We start from the raw sequence: 20,379 nt of genomic DNA on the forward strand, positions 1-20,379 counted from the left end.
ACGCGCCGACGAGACCCTGAGCCAAGGACTCGGACCGCAGAAGGAGGCCCCGGCCTGTGTCATGGGGCGGCTGCTCCTGAGGCCTAAGGAGACGCCAGACGCCGTTGCTGGGTACTAAGGGCACCCTTCCTCCCCAGGGCCCTCCTGGCATAGACTCACAGCAGTGGGGGCTCGCCTGCCTGCCGACATGGAGACCAAGATCCCGCCTGCCGTGACCCCCACCAGCCCCTCCTCCCCGGGGCTGTCCCCTGTGCCGCCCCCGGACAAAGTGGACGGCTTCTCCCGCCGGTCACTCCGCCGTTCCCGCCAGAGGCGCTCCCACAGCTCCTCTCAGTTCCGGTACCAGAGCAACCAGCAGGAGCTCACGCCTCTCCCTCTGCTCAAAGGTGAGTCCCCAGAGGCCTGCCTCCACACCTGGGTCCTTCTAGCAGGGAGACCTGCCACAGAATCATTGGGTGGGAAGAAACACCCAAAGTTCATCTAGTCCAACCCCCTGCAATGTGGGAACTGCCGCCAAATAATCCCTGACAGATGGTCAACCTATGTTTAAAAAACTCCAGTGAAGGAGAGTCTGCCATCTTCCAAGGTCCAACATCTCTTACTGTCAGCAGAGGCCTGCCATAAGCACAGGGGGTGGGTGTTAGTTGGGGGACACAACCTAGACTAGCAGTTCTCAACCTGTGGGTCCCCAGATGTTGTTGGACTACAACTCCCATCATCCCTGAGCTCTGGCCTTGCTAGCTAGGGGTGATGGGAGTTGTAGTTCAACAACATCTGAGAACCCACAGGTTGAGAAAGGCTGCAAAGCCCTGTGTTGAGACTCCCTCAATCTTTGGTTTGGGGATACTGCCTCATTGCTGATCTTTCGAGAGGTGCCATTACATCTGAACCTTTGTTTTGGTCACAAAAAATGAGGTGTGGGTATACCTATTCATTTTTATAGATTCAATACATTTTTGTCGCACTTTCCTTGTGAGGAGCTCAAGGTGCTGTGCTCAGTTATCCGCTGGCTTGTTCTATCCTCACAACAACCGTGTGGGGTAGGGTTAGGTTTGAGAGACCACAACCTGCCCAAGCTCACCCCGTGAGCTTCATGATGGAGTGGGTGCAAATTCTGGTCTGCCCCAGGTCCTGGTCTGACACTCTAACCACTACACCACACAGGCTCTTATCTTGAGCTCCAGGAGGGTAGCCCTGGTTTCCTGTTGCAGGGAAGTGCATCTTCACCTCAACGAGAGCATTGGGCTTGGCCCTGGCCAAACGCAGGCTCAGAGCTTTGTGGCGAAGCTCTCCTGTGGTCTCTCTGCTTACTTTGGAATCACAGCTTTGAGCAAGAGGCAAGCAAAGTAAAATGCAATTTGAGGAACAATATTCATCATACTTGGAGCAGTCATAAACTGCAGGTGTGTTTGGGGGGCAGGGAGTGGTGCCCATGTTCAATGTCCTCATGTGCATCATGCTCACCACCACCCTTTAGTCCCCGACCTTCTCAGAGTCGCATGGGGAAGGTGTGCAGGGAGCTTCCACTTGTGATCAGGCAAATGCAACTGGAAAGCCTTGTGGGCCATCCCCCGCTTACCATAAAACCATAGAACTGTAGTGTTGGAAGGAACCACAAGGGTCATCTAGCCCAACCTACTGCAATGCAGGAATTTTTTGCCCAACGTGCATCTCAAACCCCCACAACCCTGGGATTATGAGTCTCATGCTTCAGCAGAGCTAAAGGCATTTTCATTTGCATGGGGATCATTGGGGGCTGAGTGTGTGGGGTGGTGGGCACCGGAGTGTTGGGGGCATGTCTTGTGTGGCCACACAGGTAAAGTTTGCACGTTCAAGCAAATATGGCTTTCCAGCAAGGTAAGAAAGCAAAGCACCTGCAGAAGGTCCCAGGTCCAGTCCCCATCTGCATCTCACAAGTAGGGAAGGTCCCCTGCTTGTAACCCCAGGCAGCTGCTGCCAGTCAGCATGGATAATCCAGATGGACCCATAGTTTGACTCTGTCTAGAGCAGCTTCCTATGGACCTCTGGCTGGAGTGACGCGGCTGCTTCTTGGTGGTGAAAGCCCTTCTTCACGCAGCGCATAGTCACATTGTGGAACTCGCTCCCCCAGGAGGCAGTAATGCCCACCAACTTAGATGGCTGGGGAAATCCATGAAAGATCAGACTGTCAGTGACTGCTAGCCACGATAGCTATGCTCTGCCTCTTGGAGACAGAGCATATGCTTCTGAACACCGGGTGCTGGAAGCCACAGGAGAGAGTGCTCTTGCGCTTGGATCCTACTTGCGGGTTTTCCGTACGAGCCACTGTAAGAGCAGGATGCCAGACCTGGTTGGCCGTTGCACTGATTTGGCAGGCTCTACTGATGCTCCTCAGTCCTCCTTGGGTACCACTTTGCAACTGAGAGCAGCCGCCGGGAGTTGTCCTCTCTCCTACCACTCTGGTATTGTTGGATGCAGCCAGCAGGCCAGGCCAGCATCTTCCACCCCTTCTGCATCCTCCTCCTCAGCTGGGGAGGCAACCCCAAGCATCCTGCCTTCTTCTGTAGCCATGCTCCATCAGAAGCGCACATGGAGTCCTTGTGCCACTAAGTAAGCTCCAATGGGAGAGGACCACAGCTCAGACGTGCCTATACAGGCAGAATGTCGTGGCTCTTTCAGCTAAAAGAGAAGAGTCCGCAAGTGATGGGAAATGCCCTTCTTGGCCTAAGACCCCTGAAGAGTTGCTGTCTGTCAGATATGGACAGATGTCTGACCCAGTATTAAAGCAACTTGCTGTGTTCCCATCCTGAGGATTTCTGTGTCCATCCAGAGAATTGCCCACTCAGGGGCCTGCCTTTGGGGGTCTGCAGCGGCCAGATAATGGGGAGGGGGCAGAGTTCCAGGAAGTGCTGAAATTGCAGGTGTGTGTTAGAGGGGACCTTAGTCCCCATACCTTTTGGGGCAGCCTCCACCACGCCCTGTCCTCACAGGAGGGAGCCATGATTTGACTAAAAAACGGGAGGGAGTTGGTGGGTTGCAAATAAACACATAATAATGCAAATAACGCAGATTAATTTCTGTTGGTGAGCTCAGAGTGGCCTTCAGCATGGATAAAAGCAGCCGCAAAATACATTGCAAATAGGCAATTAGCTAAAATCAGCAGCGATGAAAACAGATGATGCATTAACTCAGTGGGAAACATTGTAAAATCGGGCAGAGTTTCGTTAGCCACCCCCATTCCCCTCAAACACTGGGCCAGGCCTTACTGTTGACTTAATCGAGGCGGAGTTGCAACATCAAGAAAGGTTTCCTCTATGCCAGACTGGAGTGTCCTGCTGGCTTCTCTATTAGAGGCATCTTGGAATGAGGAAATGCCATCTTTATTTATTAATGGTATTTCTTGCCTGCTCTTAAGGTCCCATGAGCTAAAATGCAATCACAGAATAATGAATCATCAACAAACCATAAGACAACAGAAGCACAAAACATATTCAACTAATAGCACCCTTTACAGGAGAGACAACCAAAAATTCATATATTGCTTCCAAAAGTGGGAGGCAGAGCAGCCAGCCCCACCCCACCCCGTAACTGACTGCAATAGAAGCTGTTTAAACGCCCTGGGTTTGGTATCCTTCAATTTGGTTAATTTATTGGCTTTTCGCCCTAACCTTCCTCCAGAAGGAGCCCATGTTAGCTGTACAGCATCAGATTTATACAAAATTTAAAACCACTCTGCTGCAGATGCGCTTTTACCCTGACTTTTGACACTTGAGATGCATATTTATTTATACATGTTTATTTTTAGGAACCCACCTTCTGTGATCTCGTGTTGCTTTAAACTGTCCTTAAATGTTTTAATTATTGTTACGCACCCTGGGCAGGGTAAATAATTAATAGTAATAATAATAAAATGATAAGTGGGAAATGGGAGTGTCTGGCCGCATGGTGGGCCGGGGGCAGAAATGGCTCTCTTCAACTGCTCTCCGTTTCCTGGCCTTGAATGCTGCTCAGTTTCAAAATACATTTTAGACTCCCTCTTTCTCCGCAGGCATAAATATTTTTTGACTTTGGAGACAAAGCCAGAATAGGTTCTCAAGTCTTGGGAGATGCCCATTGCATTCGTCTAGGCAGTCCCCCCTCCAAATATTCCTGCATCCTTACTGATCCCAGAACTCAGAGCTGCTCATCATCTCTGTCTCCGGATGCGGCTGATCAGCCTTATGGCTGCCATGGTTACAGTTCCCAGGGGGATTCCCAGGGCTGCTTCTTGCCCCAAGGGGTAAGGAGAAGAGGCTGCAACAGCAGTATGGTTTGTGTGCCTGAGTCTTGCTTATTAGGGTGCTTTTATACTGCCCTTCAGAGGCACACACACACAACTGTTACAGGACAGTTTACAGCGAAATAGTTGACTGAAACAGAATCCAGCCAATCAAAAAGAATTCACGTCAAAATACCTGCATAACTAGGTATAATAGCAGCATCCTGCTTAAAACTGACTTCAGCCTTCCCAACCCTCCACCTCTAAGATCCTGATATTTTTTTGTTAAGTAACTGCTGCATTTCATCCTTGACTTCCTGCTCTCCTAGGGCGATCTTGGTGCTTTTCCAGGTGCTCATCAGTTCACCAATGCCTCATTTCCCTATTTTGGAAATGGCTGCTCTTGGCTCCTCCTGTTGTTTTAAAATATCATCATGGGAAAAGCACCCAGTCTGGCACCTTCTGGAGTGGGCCCAGATCCCTGTCAAGGAAAAGGCTGAGGTGGGCTCTCCAGGATGACTAGGGCAACTTGGGTGGCAGGCTTGGTTAATTTTGGAAGCGTTTGAGTGTGCCACTCCACTCTTGACCTCACACAGGGCTAGTGTCTTGCAGAGTTTACTGGTGCCACAGCCAAGGAGTTGGAGAGCAGGCATTGCTGACTCTTAACTCATTGATGGGCACAAGTGACAGGCAGCTCCGACTTGCTGAGGTGGTTGTCCCCAGAGAATGACGTGAGTTTTCTGGAAATTTTGGGATCGGAATTTTTCCCCACTGCACTAAATCACTGGAGATCTGATTTAACAAGTTTGGTTTTTTTAAAAAAAAATACGCAGTGTTCATTTTCTATGCTATATAAATACAAAGCCTTTTCAGGTGCATTGGAAACAAAATGTTTAATCTAGGGAAAGAATTCAGTAAAGCACCACTTAATGCGGTTTAAACATGGTGGTGGAAACTGCACTTGGAAACTGTTTTTATTGCAGTACTTGGAAATAACTGGAGAAAAAATGAAAGGAAAAGCAACCACCTTGGTTTCATGAAGAGCCATAACACAGCAGTAGATCATCTGCCTTGCATACAGGATATCCCAAGTTCAATCCCCAGCTGCGTCTCCAGGCGGGGCGGGGAATGCCCCCTGCTTATAACCCTGGGGAGTGCCTGCTAGTGTCCTGAAGCACATGGGCCCATAGTCTCACCTTGGAGAAGGCAGGTGGTTCCTATGTACTGCTGTCTGGAATTATGGGTCTTGCAAGGTTGCCACTGGGGGTCTCTGGGTTCTGGTCTGGCCTTGCCACTGTGCCCCCGCTTGCTGAATGGCTGCCCGGCCACTGTCAGGGGGATGCATCTGTCAGAGGCCACATCGGCAGGACGGCCAGGCTCCTCCTCGCACAGATGGCAGGCGGTTCAGCCCTGTGAACCCTCCATGCTCTCTGCTCGGTGCTGGTGGCAGTGGCAAGGGTTGGGCTGGCATGGGGAGCCTTGTTTGCCCTGCACACCCAACCCCTGGTCCTGCCTGTTGCATGTTCCCTGGGCTCCAGCAAAGGTCACAACCCCGCTGATGTTCTGTCTGTGGAGCTGTGCTTTCTTCCTCCAGAGCACAATTCAAAGTGTTGACCTTTAAAGCCCTAAATGGCCTCAGTCCAGTATACCTGAAGGAGCATCTCCACCCCCATCATTCTGCCCAGACACTGAGGTCCAGCGCTGAGGGCCTTCTGGTGGTTCCCTCCCTGCGAGAAGCCAAGTTACAGGGAACCAGGCAGAGGGCCTTCTCGGTAGTGGCACCCGCCCGGTGGAACGCCCTCCCACCAGATGTCAAAGAGAAAAACAAGTACCAGACTTCTAGAGGACATCTGAAGGCAGCCCTGTTTAGGGAAGCTTTTAATGTTTAATAGATTATTGTATTTTAATATTCTGTTGGAAGCCTCCCAGAGTAGCTGGAGAAACCCAGCCAGATGGGTGGGATATAAATAATAAATTATTATTAGTATTAGTATTAGTATTAGTATTAGTATTATTACCACCTTTTACCAGCTCAGGTTATTTGTCCACTTGCATCTCCAGAGTTTTAGATGGGTCTCTTCTTCCCAGCCCTTCCTGGGGGTGACATGAACCCTCTGGGTGCATAAGAAGTGTCTCCCCACCCTGCCAAATGGCCTTTTCCTTACAAATAATTAAAACAGAGCAAAAATGCACATAGTCTGCTTTTTCTCCACCACTAAGCAGCTGCAACCGGACCGCACCAATAGATTATGGAGAAGGGGGCTCTGATGTGTTGGAGGGTGAGACTGGCCAGCATGTTTGAGCCCCAGCACCTCTTGCGCCAGCACCTGCTGAGCCCTGTGTGTGTGGTCGCTTCCTCCCCCCTGCAGATGCTCCTGTCTCAGAGCTGCACGACCTCCTGTGCAAGAAGCTGCAGCAGTGCTCCGTCCTCTTCGACTTCCTCGACTGCGTTGCCGACCTGAAGGGGAAAGAGATCAAGCGGGCAGCCCTCAATGAGCTGGTGGAGTGTGTGGCCACCAACCGTGGCATCCTCATTGAGCCGCTCTACCCTGAGATCATCAAGATGGTAAGCAGGGAGAGGAGAGGGAAGAGGATAGGCTCCCTCACCACACAAACAAGCACAAGCAAGGAGGCTCAGTTGGTTGCTGGTCACTGGCAGCAGCCAGGGAGGCTGCATTGGTTGCTGGCAACAGCCAGGGAGGCTGAAGGCTAGGAATGCATTCTGTCAGCTTGAACAAGAGACTCCTGGCACAGATTATGACACAAGGGGAGGCAAAATTACCTCCAGTGAGGGATGGATGGAACACGCTCTAAATTTTTCCTGTTCCGTTTCTGCGTTTAATGTGTATGGGTTAAAACACACACACACACACACACACACACACACATGCACGCACAGAGTGAAAAGTAATATTTTAAAAATAATGCCTTTCTGGACAGAAGTGCTGACTATTATACAAGCAAGTGCAGGCTATGATCTCCCTCCTTTTACTTCTCTCTGAAGTTAATAGTAGGGTGCCAGGGAAGATCTCATAACAGTGACATTGCAGCTATGGGCACCATGTTGGCAACCCCTGTGAATGATCTCATTGTCCTTTCCCTGAGATTCTTTGGGCATCTGACTGGTCCCTGTCAAAGCCAGAAGCTTGAGGGGTGTATTTTTATAGGGGGCAGGGGTGTACTTTGCAGGGGTCTAGAACAGCTTGCTTGAAGTGGTAGCTAGTCTGTATAGCAGGCATAGGGAGACTCGGCCCTCCAGATGTTTTGGGACTACAACTCCCATCATCCCTGACCACTGGTCCTGTTAGCTAGGGATGATGGGAGCTGTAGTCCCAAAACATCTGGAGGGTCGATTCTGCCTATGCCGGCTGTATAACTTGGCTGATTTCTTCTCTCCTCTCTCTACAGATCTCGGTCAACATTTTCCGGACGCTTCCGCCCAGCGAGAACCCTGAGTTTGACCCCGAAGAGGATGAGCCCAACCTAGAACCCTCGTGGCCACATCTCCAGGTAGGACTCCTCCGTGGGGCTGCCTCGTGTGGGCATGTGTCATTTTGCCTGCATGGCAGAAAAGTAGTGGGTGCAGTCTTAGCCACCTCCACCCCTGGCTTGCTGGTGGATTCCTTAAACCAGTGGTTCCCAAAGTGGGTGGTGGGTTAACTTGCAATGGCGAGCGGTTGGGGGGGGACGCTAAGAGTCAAGAGAGCAGTGGGGGGGGGCGTGTGCTGGAAGTGTAAATGACTATCTGAAAAGCTGATATCACCAGGTTGAGGTTTTTGTTGAATTAATTAAACTAAAATAGTTTTAATTGGGTTTAACAAATGTGCAATTAATTGTGACTGTGGCTGTCTTTAATTTTATTGTGCTATTATCTTTCTTTGTGGGTTGTGAAAACTGCTATTCTGAAAAATACATTTGATAGGGTAAGGGGGCACCAGGAATAAGTTTATGAAACAAAAGGGAAGGTGGCCTAAATTTTGTGGGAACAAAAGTGCCTTGGGGGCAGGTGGGGGTGCGGAATTGGAAGAATTTGTGGTGGTTATTAATGGCTCCACCTCTCTACCTCTTCCCAGCTTGTGTATGAATTTTTCCTCCGGTTTCTCGAGAGCCCAGACTTCCAACCTTCAGTCGCCAAGCGTTACATAGACCAGAAATTTGTATTGCTGGTGAGTGAAAAAGAGCAAGAAGGCTGAGCAAGGGAGTGTGTGTGTGTGTGTGTGTGTGTGTGTGTGTGTGTTGTGTCGTGTCTGTGCCTGGGGGCAGCAAAGCCAGGTTACTGGGCATCGAGTGTGAGTCCTCTTTGCAAGTGGGTCACAAGCCATGCTCCTTCTGCAGTGACTCTGTTGTGGTACTGCAGAGAAATGAGGCTGTTTCAACTTCCAACCTCCTGGGGAAAACTTTTCTATTCCATCAAACTTATGCGAGCAATTGAGAATGCATCTTTTTGTAATGGCTGATGGCCTCTGATTCTAAAGCTTTTTTTGTGTGTTTGCGTGTTAATTATATACAGACATCCTTGTCATAAACTTCTTTGACATTTTTTAAATCAGGCAGCAACACATAAATATTTCTAGGCATAAATAAATAAGACATGGCCAGGAAGGAGCTGGATGCCCTCCTTGGAAACTGGAGCCCAAATAATAATAATACAGTGGTACCTCAGGTTACAGACTCCGCTAACCCAGAAATAGTACCTCGGGTTAAGAACTTTGCTTCAGGATGAGAACAGAAATTGTGCTCTGGTGGTGTGGCGGCTGCAGGAGGCTCCATTAGCAAAAGTGGTGCTTCAGGTTAAGAACAGTTTCAGGTTAAGAACAGACCTCCGGAACGAATTAAGTACTTAACCCGAGGTACCACTGTAATAATAATTGATTTATATGCCACCCATCTGACCGGTTTGCCCTAGCCATTCTGGGCAGCTCCCAACAAGAAAAGAGTAAAATCACAATACAAGCTTGGCTTCCTTCTGGGTCACCTGGTTCGCCACTGTGAGAACAGGCTGCTGTGCCAGGACCCCCTTTGGACTAATCTTAGGCTGTGCACATGACTCTGCTTGCAGAAGGCAGACGGCAGCAAGCTAAGTCACCGGCATCTCCCAGTCGTGCTGGAAGCTTGGAGAGCCTCTGCCTGGTGCTCAGTAGAAGGCCCAGGAAACTCTCCAGGAGTTTCACGGGGGACGTTCCAGGCTCATTTGCTCTGACTCCTCCTCTGCCCTCTCCCTTTCCTTCAGCTACTGGAGCTTTTCGACAGCGAGGACCCTCGGGAGCGCGAGTACCTCAAGACCATCCTCCACCGTGTCTATGGCAAGTTCCTGGGCCTGCGTGCCTACATCCGAAAGCAGTGCAACAACATTTTCTTGCGGTGAGTTCCTCTGTTCTCTGCTCCACCCCAGGGTTGCTCCGCGTCCTGGCCTCCTGCAGCACAGGCTTCTCTCCCCAACACTCTGCCCACCCAGTGTGGTCAGAAGCAGTTGCTCAGGTCTCGCTGCCAGCCTCTTTTCTGGCCAAGGAGGGGATTTGCAGGTGGCCTGCATCCGAACGTTGGAAGGTTCGGAACATGTAAAAGAAAGTATCTTCTCTCTAAATCCCCTTTGACACATAAACTACAGGATAAGGATAACTGTGACTTTAAAGATGAATGAGAACCTTTTACAAAGTACCATACTATAAGATGCACCCAGACCACAAGGCACACCTAGTTTTTGGAAGAGGAAAACAAGAAAAAAATTATTCTGAATCTCAGAAGCCAGAACAGCAAGAGGGATTGCTGCGTAGTGAAAGCAGCAATCCCTCTTGCTGTTCTGGCTTCTGGAATATCTGCGTAGCCTGCATTCGCTCCATAAGACACACACACATTTCCCCTTACTTTTTAGGAGGGAAAAAGTGAGTCTTATAGAGCAAAGAATACGGTACTTAAAGAAACAACAACGTGAACTGGACTTCTTGGCAGATTTTGAATAAAGAAGAAGAAGAAGAAGAGTTTGGATTTGATATCCCACCTTTCACTCCCCTTCAGGAGTCTCCTTTCCCTTCCTCCCCCACAACAAACACTCTGTGAGGTGAGTGGGGCTGAGAGGCTTCAGAGAAGTATGACTGGCCCAAGGTCACCCAGCAGCTGCATGTGGAGGAGTGGAGACGCAAACCTGGTTCCCCAGATTATGAGACTACCGCTCTTAACCACTACACCACACTGGCTCTCAAAACACTCACAAACTTTCTATTGACAATAACCAGTCAGATAAATTAAGGATTTATACAGTTTTGTAACATGCAGAGAATAGCATTTGTAGAGAAACCAGAGATTGGAGCTGAGGGAAGTCGGGGGGGGGGAATGGGGGGGTCCAGGATATGTATTAAAATAATATGTTTTGTTTAAATTCTTAATAAAAAATACTTAAAAAAAAGAAAGTACCTTCTCCACACAGCCCAAAGTTAAACTGTGGAACTCCCTCCCACAGGAAGCATTAGCCTAGACGACTTTAAAAGAGGATTGGGACAGATTCATGTAGAATCATAGAGTTGGAAGGAACCTCAAGCGTCCTCTAGCCCAACTCCCTCCAAGGCAGGAATATTTTGCCCAGTGTGGGGCTCGAACCCACGACCCTGAGGTCAAGAGTCTGATGCTCTACCAACTGAGCTAACAAGGGCTACCAGTCATGATGTCTGTGCTGTGCCTCCACAGTCGGAGGCAATAATGCTTCTCAGTACCAGTTGCCAGAAACCACAGAATGTTCCTGTGCTCAGATCTGGCTTGCAGGATTCCCTTGGGCGGCCACTGTGAGAACAAAATGCTGGACTAGATGGGCCACTGGCCTGATCCAGCAAGCCCTTAAGTTCTTACCCATGTGGTGAGAGCCCATTCAGGGGGATAATGTAGCCTGCTGTCCACTAGAGGGCAGGATGACCTTGTCCTGTGTTCTCCCTTCATTTCCTAGCTGGGGACTCCCTCACTTTTCTCGCTAGCAGATAAAGAAAAGAAGCATATTCTGGGTGGTGCAGGAGCTGCCAGACCCAAGGGATGAGGGACCCATAGCCGTTCAGATGTTGTTGGACACCCAACTCCCAGCAGCCAGTATGGCCAATGGGTGGGAGTTGTAGTCTAGCAACACGCAGTCGATAGAGCAGAAGACTCTTAATCGCAGGAGCCCCACGTTGGGCAAAAGGATTTCCTGCATTGCAGGGGGTTGGATTAGATGATTCTTGGGGTCCCTTCCAGCTCTTCAGTTCTAGAATTCTGTGGTAGGAGAGGCTCACTCTGGTCTGGTGCCCTGAATACCCTTCCTGGGGGCCAACTTGACATCACAGCACCGTTATAATATAATAATAATAATTTATTATTTATACCCTGCCCATCTGGCTGGGCCTCCCCAGCCACTCTGGGTGGCTTCGAACCGAATATTAAAAACACAATACAGCATCAGACATTAAAAACTTCCCTAAACAGGCCTGCCTTCAGTTTTCTTTTAAAAGTAAAATAGTTGTTTATTGCCTTGACATCTGCTGGAAGGGCGTTTTCTAGCTGGGCTAGGGGAAAAAAGGATCCAAGCAGAAAGTGGCAGTGGAGTTCTGCCTTGTGGTGCTGTGATGATGTGATGTGTTGCTGTTGTTTGTTTATATGCCGCCTTTCAGCTGAAAAGGCTTCTGAGCCAGCTCACAATAATAAACAGTATACAGGCAGATACAAATGCAAAGCATTTCAACTATATTAAAAACCCAACATGACTCTGTTCCTGACAGAAAAGCCAGGAACAGTCCCTGCAAAAAAAAATGTTAAGAGAAGAGAGCCCGTAATGGTGCGGTGGTTAGAGTGTTGGACTCTGGGAGAGATTTGGGTTCGAATCCCCACTCAGGCATTGCGAAGCTCACTGGGTGACCTTGGGCCAGTTGCTCACTCTCAGCCCTGGCCTACTTCGCAGGGCTGTTGTGGGGAATTAAAGAGCAAAGGAGGAACCACGTGAGCCACCTTGAACTCCTTGGAGAAAAAGCTGGGATGTAAAAGCAATAAATAAAAACGAAGAATACTTCAGCAGCCTCTTTGCCTTACAATGGTCCCAGGCGGGGTGGATGGGGTGGGGCAAGGCTGGTGGAAAAGCTGGTGGCCGTGATGATGATGTGATCCCTAACTCTCCTCTGTCCCACCCCCAGGTTTATCTACGAGACGGAGCATTTCAACGGCGTGGCGGAGCTCCTTGAGATCCTGGGAAGGTAAGCACCTTAGGACGTGGACGGGCGTCAGCCGGAGCTGCACCTTCCTGCCTCTGTTGAATATTGAGGGGCCTCTTTCCTTCCCCCCTCTCCCCTTCAGCTTCCGCCATACACCAGCTGGGCTCCTTCCTAGCTGTTGCTGCTTCTGCTGCTGTGGGCGGAGCAAAAGGGCAAGACGCTGAGTCATCGGAAGCTCAGCCATGTGCTCCGTCACCCACGACTCGGGAGTCTGGGTTGCATGACAATACAGTCCATGAGATGCCACAAGCTCACGCTGTTTTTATTTTGCCACATTCTGAGATTTAAATGTTCTTGTTTGATCCACTTCACCTTCATCGCACTGGTGACCATTTCCTTTCCCAAATACGTAGAAGTATTTGTTAAACGACAACAATGCTTAGGCTGTATTCGTATTCTGTGGGTGCTGTACAATGCTCTTCCTTTGGCATCGTCTCCTACCTCTTTCTTACTTCCCCCTCTATAATTTTTCCCTTCGCTTATAATTAAAAATATATATAATAAATTAAAAGGAAGGGTGAGATGTCAGAATTTTAACAAATTTAAATTACATTTCCTGTAAAGTCCAGGGAATTTTTGGGGGGATGGATGGAGAGGCATAGGAACTGTAGTGCTGGCGGCTTCTCTCCCACCAACCTTCCCTGCCAGCAATCAGGTGTTGAAGATGGGAGTTGAGGGCTCCTCTTTCTCAGTACTCAGGAGAAAAGGCAGGGGTGTCCCTTCCTCTGTTTGGGGGACGGCAGCATTCCCAAGCACTCCCTCCCCCAGTTTTCTTTTTATTTGTTTATTTTGCTGCAAAAAAAAGGTATATGCCGCTTTATCACAAAAACTTCAAAGCGGCTTGCGAAAAGAAAAAGAAAAAAACAATTACCGAAAACAATTAAAACATCCCAAAGATTTAAAGCCAGCAATAAACTAAAAACACACATCAGCATTCTGCATATCTGGGCAGGCTTGTCTTAACCAGAAATGTTTTCGGCAGGCGCCAAAGAGTGTGCAGCGAAGGTGCCTGCCCGATGTCGCCATCAATAGGCAGGGAGTTCAGAAGTTGTAGGTGCCCCCACACTAAAGAGATCGATTTCTTGCAGTTGCGGAACGGGTGTCGCACGGCACAGGCTTTGATGCCTCCCACTGTCTTTCCTCCCTCCCCTCCCCTCCCCAGTATAATCAACGGGTTTGCTTTGCCCCTGAAGACGGAGCACAAGCAGTTCCTGGTCCGGGTCCTCATCCCACTGCACTCGGTGAAGTCCCTCTCCATCTTCCACGCCCAGGTGAGCCTCACTCTGCAGGGAACCCCTGCCTCCCTTGATGGCCAAAGGGGCCTCTGCTGTCAGGTGGGATGGGAGGGTGGGGACAATCTGTAGTGGAGTGATGCCTGGGACTCTGGTGGGGGTTGTGGGGAGGGGGGTGCACCTGGGTGTCCCTGAGCTCTAACCTCTGACCCTTGACCCCGCTTTGTCTCCTGCAGCTGGCTTACTGTGTGGTCCAGTTCCTGGAGAAAGATGCAACGCTGACCGAGCATGTGAGTCAGGATTTGGCCATGTGGGGTGCTGGTTGTGGGGGGCAGCAGGGCAGCAGGTGGGGGGGGGGAGAAAACCCAAGTCCCATGGGCAACAGTTAAGGGAGTACCAAACAAAAATAATACAGTGGTACCTCGGGTTACATACGCTTCAGGTTACATATGCTTCAAGTTACAGACTCCGCTAACCCAGAAATAGTGCTTCAGGTTAAGAACTTTGCTTCAGGATGAGAACAGAAATTGTGCTCCGGCAGTGCGGCAGCAGCAGGAGGCCCCATTAGCTAAAGTGGTGCTTCAGGTTAAGAACAGTTTCAGGTTAAGTACGGACCTCCGGAACGAATTAAGTACTTAACCCAAGGTACTACTGTATTATTATTATTATTATTATTATTATTATTATTATGCCAGTGCCAGGATGTGTGTCTTAACATTTCCACCTTTTGACCTCTCTCCTCACCTTCCCAGGTGATACGTGGCCTTCTGAAGTACTGGCCGAAGACCTGCACCCAGAAGGAGGTACAGAAGGGTCAAGTGGGGAGGAGGGTGGGAGTGGAGGCAGATGGGGGAAGCCATGGTGCTGTTGCCCCATCTTGGCCCAGTGGCACCTCCCAACATATTCTGCTCACCTTTCCCTGCTCGTCTGTCCACCCAGGTGATGTTCCTGGGAGAAATCGAGGAGATTCTGGATGTCATTGAGCCCTCTCAGTTTGTGAAGATCCAGGAGCCCCTCTTCAAGCAAGTGGCTCGGTGTATTGCCAGCCCCCACTTCCAGGTGCTCTTGGGGCAGCGGCAGGGGGGTGGGGTGAAGGGTGGGGAGGTGGGGCCAGAGCTCATTTAGCCGGGGGGGGGGGGGTTCCACTATTTTTGAGATGGTGGGAGGGCACACTGATGCCTCTCTTCCATGAAATTGTCCAATCCTCTTTTTTAAGGCTGTCCAACTTTGGTACTTCCTCCTGCAGGAGTGAGTTCCACAGTTTAACTTTGTACTGCATGAAAGACAACGACCTTTTTTCTGAGTCTTCCAACATCCAATTTCCATTTCCTCCCACTTCTAGTTTGTTTGCCGTCTTTCTAAAGGCGGTTTACAAGCTGAAGAAACAACAAACTATACAGCAGAGATCACGCACCTTGTAACAACCTGATCCAATACCAAAAACAAAATCACAATAAAAACGTGCTTTGTTCTTATTTAAGCTGTTTATTTTAAAGCTAACATTCAGTAATCCATTAGAATATAATGGCGCATAATAAAATTAAATACCGGTAAATAATAATTAAGCATAAATTCACTCTTTAACAATTACAGTGAAAAATAACCAAACTATGATCCATAAAAATAATGTGCATAAGATACCACGATACATACGGAACCATGCAAAAGGATCAAATTGGGAAACAAAGACATGCAGCTTATAATATTACTGGATGTCCACCACTTCTAGTGTTCTGAGTGAGGAATAGAAACATTTCTTCATTCACTTTCTGGGTGTGACATACCTAACTGCGTGAAACAGCTTGGAAGAAACTTTGAATTTTTGTACATAGGGGGGCACTTTATTTGAGGAGAGCCTGCTGGAGCTCTCACCTCTTGCGGTTTCCAGCAACTTGCATTCAGGAGCATTGCTGCCTTTGACCGTGGAGGCAGAGAGTAGCCATTTTGGCTAGTAGTAGCCTTCCTCCCCTCTGAGCCCTCCTCTCGCTCCAGGTTGCAGAGCGGGCTCTGTATTTCTGGAACAACGAATACATCCTGAGCCTGGTTGAGGACAACTGCCACACGGTGCTGCCCACCATTTTCGGCACCCTCTATCGCGTCTCCAAGGAGCACTGGAACCCGTAAGTGGCTGCCTGGGTTGGGGTGCCTACAGGATCCCTGGGGTGGAGGTGGGCCAGTCCTGCAGTGTCCCTCTGCCCCCAGTCGCCAGCAAAGCCTCATTGCTCCCATTGCCCAACTTTGGGGAAAGGCCACAGATTTATATCCTGCCCTGTATCACTTTTATTTATTTATTGCTCTTATCTTTGGCGCTGTGGGTTAAACCACAAGGCCTAGGACTTGCCGATCAGAAAGTTGGCGGTTCGAATCCCCGCGATGGGGTGAGCTCCCGTTGCTCGGTCCCTGCTCCTGCCAACCTACCAGTTCGAAAGCATGTCAAAGTGCAAGTAGATAAATAGGTACTGCTCCAGCGGGAAGGTACTGCTCCAGCGGGAAGGTACTGCTCCGTGCGCTGCTCTGGTTCGCCAGAAGCGGCTTAGTCATGCTGGCCACATGACCCGGAAGCTGTACGCCGGCTCCCTCGGCCAATAAAATGAGATGAGCGCTGCAACCCCAGAGTCGGCCACGACTGGACCTAATGGTCAGGGGTCCCTTTATCTTTCATCTTTTGCTCTGAAGAGCTAAAAGTGGCAGACATGGTTATTCCCACCTCGTTTAATCCCCTACTACAACTTTGTGAGGTAGGTTAGGCTACCTGAGAGGCACTGACGGAGCTCAAGGTGAGTTTCATGGCTGAGCGGGGATTTGAACCCCGGTCTCTCCCAGGCCCTAGTCTTAGGCTCTAACCACTCCACCGCACTGTCTCTCTTTAAGTGTAAGGCTGGGCTACAACTTTCAGGGCCTCAGTAAGCAGAAGGGAACCCGCTTTTAGGTTGAAAGATATCCCGCTGTTGACTGATGAGGTGGGGCTGGAGGTGGCTTAGCAGTCCTGGGGTGTAACATCTAGATTTCTCCCCCCCCCCCCGGCACTGCCACCCTCTTATCCAGGACCATTGTTTCTCTGGTCTACAATGTCCTCAAGACCTTTATGGAGATGAATGGGAAACTATTTGACGAACTTACGGCCTCCTACAAGGTGGAAAAACAGCAGTAAGTGTCCACGTGGCAGACGAGGGAGAGAAATTGCAAGTCTGGGCAGCTTCTCCTGTTTATTTATGAATATTCATTGGGAGCATTTATACCCTGCTGGCTTGGGGTGATGGGATTTGAGAGTCTAGCACCATCCGCAGGACCCCCACAGGTTCTCGATCTTCTCTGCATCTTTCGCAGCAGCGCATGTGAAAGCACAGTATACATAGGGTTCTTCGCAGACCGCCGGCTTAGCATGAGTCAGCGGCGTGATGCAGCAGCAAAAAAAGCGAATGCAATTCTAGGCTGCATCAACAAAAGTATAGTGTCCAGATCAAGGGAAGTAACAGTCTTGCTCTGTTCTACCTTGGTCAAACCACACCTGGAATACAGTGTCCCATTCTGGGCACCCCTGTTTAAGAAGAATATTGTCAAGCTGGAGTAAGGGCCAATGGAGTGACCAAGATGATCAAGGGTCTGGAAACCAAGACTTATGAGGAATAGTTGAGGGAGCTGGGTGTGTTTAGTCTGAAGAAGAGGAGGTTGAGAGGGGATAGGCTGGCTGAAGAGCTGCCACAGGGAAGATGGAGCAAACTTGCTTTCTGCTGCTCCAGAGGGGAGGACCCAAATCAGTGGATACGAATGACGAGGCAGGAGATTCTGACTAACCATTAAAGGATGACTTTCTGAGGGGAAGAGCTGTTTGACAGTGGAAAGAAGGTGGTGGACTCCCCTTCACTGGAGGGTTTCCAACAGAGGTTGGATGGCTGTCGGTCAGGGATTCTGAGATGCTTGCATTGTAGGGGGTTGGACTAGATGACCCTTAGGGGTCCCTTCCAACTGTGTCTGGTGTTTTATTGTATTTTTAATATTTTGTTGGAAGCCGCCCAGAGTGGCTGGGGAAACCCAGCCAGATGGGTGGGGTATAAATAACAAATTATTATTGTTATTATTATTATTATTTGTACAATTCTACGATTCTCCATTTTCAAACCGTGGAGGCAGAGCATAGCCGTTGTGGCTAGCCATTGGTAGCCTTCTCCTCCACAAATTTGTCCAGTCCTCTTTTTAAAGACATCTAGCTTGGTTGCCCTCAACTGCCTCCTGTGGGAGTGAGTTCCACAGTTTACTTTGTGAAGGAAGCATATTCTTTTTTCTGTCCTGAATACAAAGCCAAAAAGAACCGTTCTGCCTTAAAAAACCCCAACAAGCTGCAGTTATGGAAAATACAAAGAAACCTTATGGGAATTTGAATACAGACCCCAAATTACAAAACTCTCTTGGCTCACTCCAAACGCCGACCCTTGGAGGACGGCATGCCGTATCATAGAACTTTATAGAGTTGGAAGGGGGTACCCCAAAGGTCATCTACTCCAGCCCCCCATGATTCAGGAACTGCAACTATTTGCATCCTTCGCTGCATCTCTCATTAAATTTCTCTACTCCCAGGGAACTGAAGAAGGCGAAGGAGCGGCAGGAGCTCTGGAGGCAGCTGGACGAGCTGCAGTTGCGGAAGCTGCAAGGACTGGAAGAGGCCAAGATGAACCGCCTAAACCTGCAGCACTCCCTGGCTGTGCAGAGCGGAGGGGCCAGCTAGGAGCCCCCCTCCCTCCCCTGGAGCCCCCCACCCCCTGCCCTCCCCACCCACCCACCCACTGTGGCTTGTGGGAGCCGCCCACCTGGGTGCAGTGCCCGTCCCAGAGAGCCGGACGCTCCCTACCTGCCCCCAGCCAGCCTGTGCCAAACCAGAGCTCCTGCCTTTCGCTCCTCCTGGGGGTGGGGTGGGCCTGGCCCCCACCCACCCACCCACCCACCCAGGGGGGTGACCACGGAGGAGGCCCGTTTGCTGTGGCTGTGAAGCAAAATGGTCTGAGTGCATGGCTATGTTTGCTGGGTGTGGGCAGAAGGAGGCATCGGAGGGGCTCCCCTGCTGGGCCTGTTTTGGGGAGGGGGAAGAATGGTGGTGAGGGGGGGGGGTCTTAAGAGCTGTGAGGCGAGAGTTTGGGGTGGGGATCTGGTTGGTGGTACCCAAAGCAAGATTAAGCAATAGGGCTCTTGATCCAAAGCTGCCCTCCCCATAGCGGTGGGGCTTTCTGTTTCGGAAGAGTGGGGAGCACAAAAAAATGGGGGGGCATCCTGGTTTTTTGGGGAGGGGCTCCCTGGCTCCCTATTGGGGAGCATAGGGGTGAAGGAGGGAGGTTCCCCTCTATCTCTGAGGACCTTGTTCACCAAGGCCTAGTCTGGTGGTTTCAAGCCCTAAACTGCTGCCCCCCTCCCCAAGTGGAAGAGCCGCAGCATTTCTTCTCTCCCCCCCCCCCCGTTCTGTCTCCCCACCCCCGTTGGCTCAGCCAGAAACGGAGCAGGGTTTCGGGGAGGAAGGGTGGAAGAGGACTTTCCAGAAAAACAGAAATGGCACGGTTGAGGAGGGTGTTGTATGTGTGCAGATCTGGGCCTATGCATGCTCTCATGGGACGCCGCAGTGGCGGGAGCGCACTGGGATTCTTCCCTCTGGGTTTAGGGCTGTGGGGGGGCTGGCAGCTGCTTTCCCCCTTCAGCAGTTTATTGGGGGGACGGTGGGGAGTTTGGTGCGTGTCCCCCTGGAAGAGATTCCTCGCCTCTGGGGCTTTTATAGTTTTCACACTTTTGCATTCTTGGGTGGTCAGGAGTGTGGGGGGGGGAGGGAGAGAGAGAGAGACTCAGGTGCACTTTGCTTAGATTCTCACAGCCCCCTACCCCCCCCCCAAGATGGAGCGTAGCTCTAACACGTTCCCCCGTTCAGCTCCCTATTTCCACCAATTAGAAGGGGAGGGAGGGGGCGATCTTGACGGGAGAAGAGTGTTCAAACTCCTGCACTTTAGAAGGGCTGGTTGTTGCACAGGTGGAAAGCAGGGATGCCTCTGATTATGGGGGGTGGGGGTGGGTAGGAAATGCTTGCTGGGAAATTGAGTTTTTTGGGGGGGCATTGAGGGTCAGGACATTTCAAGGGTAAGCAGACAAGGATGTACCACCTCTCTGCAGGAGGCGGTGGCTGCAATCTCGCTCCTCTTCTCTCAGGTCTTGCGGCGGGTAGGGGTGTGTGACAGCATTTGGTCTTGTGGGACTCCGCCATCCCTGACTGGGGCTGGTGGTAGCTGGGAGAAACATCTGGGGTGTTCCAGGTCCAAAATACTAGGGTGCTGTGGTTGTGGTGGCGATAAAGGGGTCGGGGGGGGGGGAGGCCTTGGTTTGCTGACTATATCATTCCCCCTCCACCAAAGGGTTTAGTATCTGTGTGTGGGGAGCGGGGGGGGGGTTTAAAAGCTCCCCACTACCACCACTGCCACCCCTCCCTCTTTGCTCGGCATGATGACCTCAAAACATTATCTGTAACCAGAAGAATAGTCACTGGGTGGTTATTTTGGGGAAGGGGGGGCATTGAGTGTATTACAGTTTTATTTTTTAGCAGAACACTGAAGCCAGTTGGGCACTGTAGTATCTGGGGACACCTCCTCTTCTATAGTCTATTTAGATGCCACACTTGTGTAGTTTCCACAGGGGGGGAGGCCCCGAGGCACCCAGGGGT

General features: G+C 50.4%; 1 protein-coding gene across 1 annotated transcript; it reads left to right on the forward strand.

Annotated features, from left to right (window-relative positions):
* The first annotated feature begins 112 nt into the window (after positions 1-112).
* PPP2R5B (protein phosphatase 2 regulatory subunit B'beta) lies at positions 113-20,377 on the forward strand. The gene is made up of 13 exons (XM_082204299.1): positions 113-386; positions 6,607-6,803; positions 7,646-7,747; positions 8,311-8,403; positions 9,468-9,598; positions 12,382-12,441; positions 13,622-13,730; positions 13,928-13,981; positions 14,444-14,494; positions 14,631-14,750; positions 15,684-15,811; positions 16,737-16,838; positions 18,267-20,377. Exons 1-13 carry the CDS (start codon positions 188-190, stop codon positions 18,412-18,414), a joined length of 1,494 nt encoding a protein of 497 aa, XP_082060425.1. The 5' UTR covers positions 113-187; the 3' UTR covers positions 18,415-20,377.
* Positions 20,378-20,379: the final 2 nt, after the last annotated feature.

Source organism: Podarcis vaucheri, assembly GCF_965113315.1.
Source record: "Podarcis vaucheri genome assembly, chromosome: 16".
NCBI lineage: Eukaryota > Metazoa > Chordata > Lepidosauria > Squamata > Lacertidae > Podarcis > Podarcis vaucheri.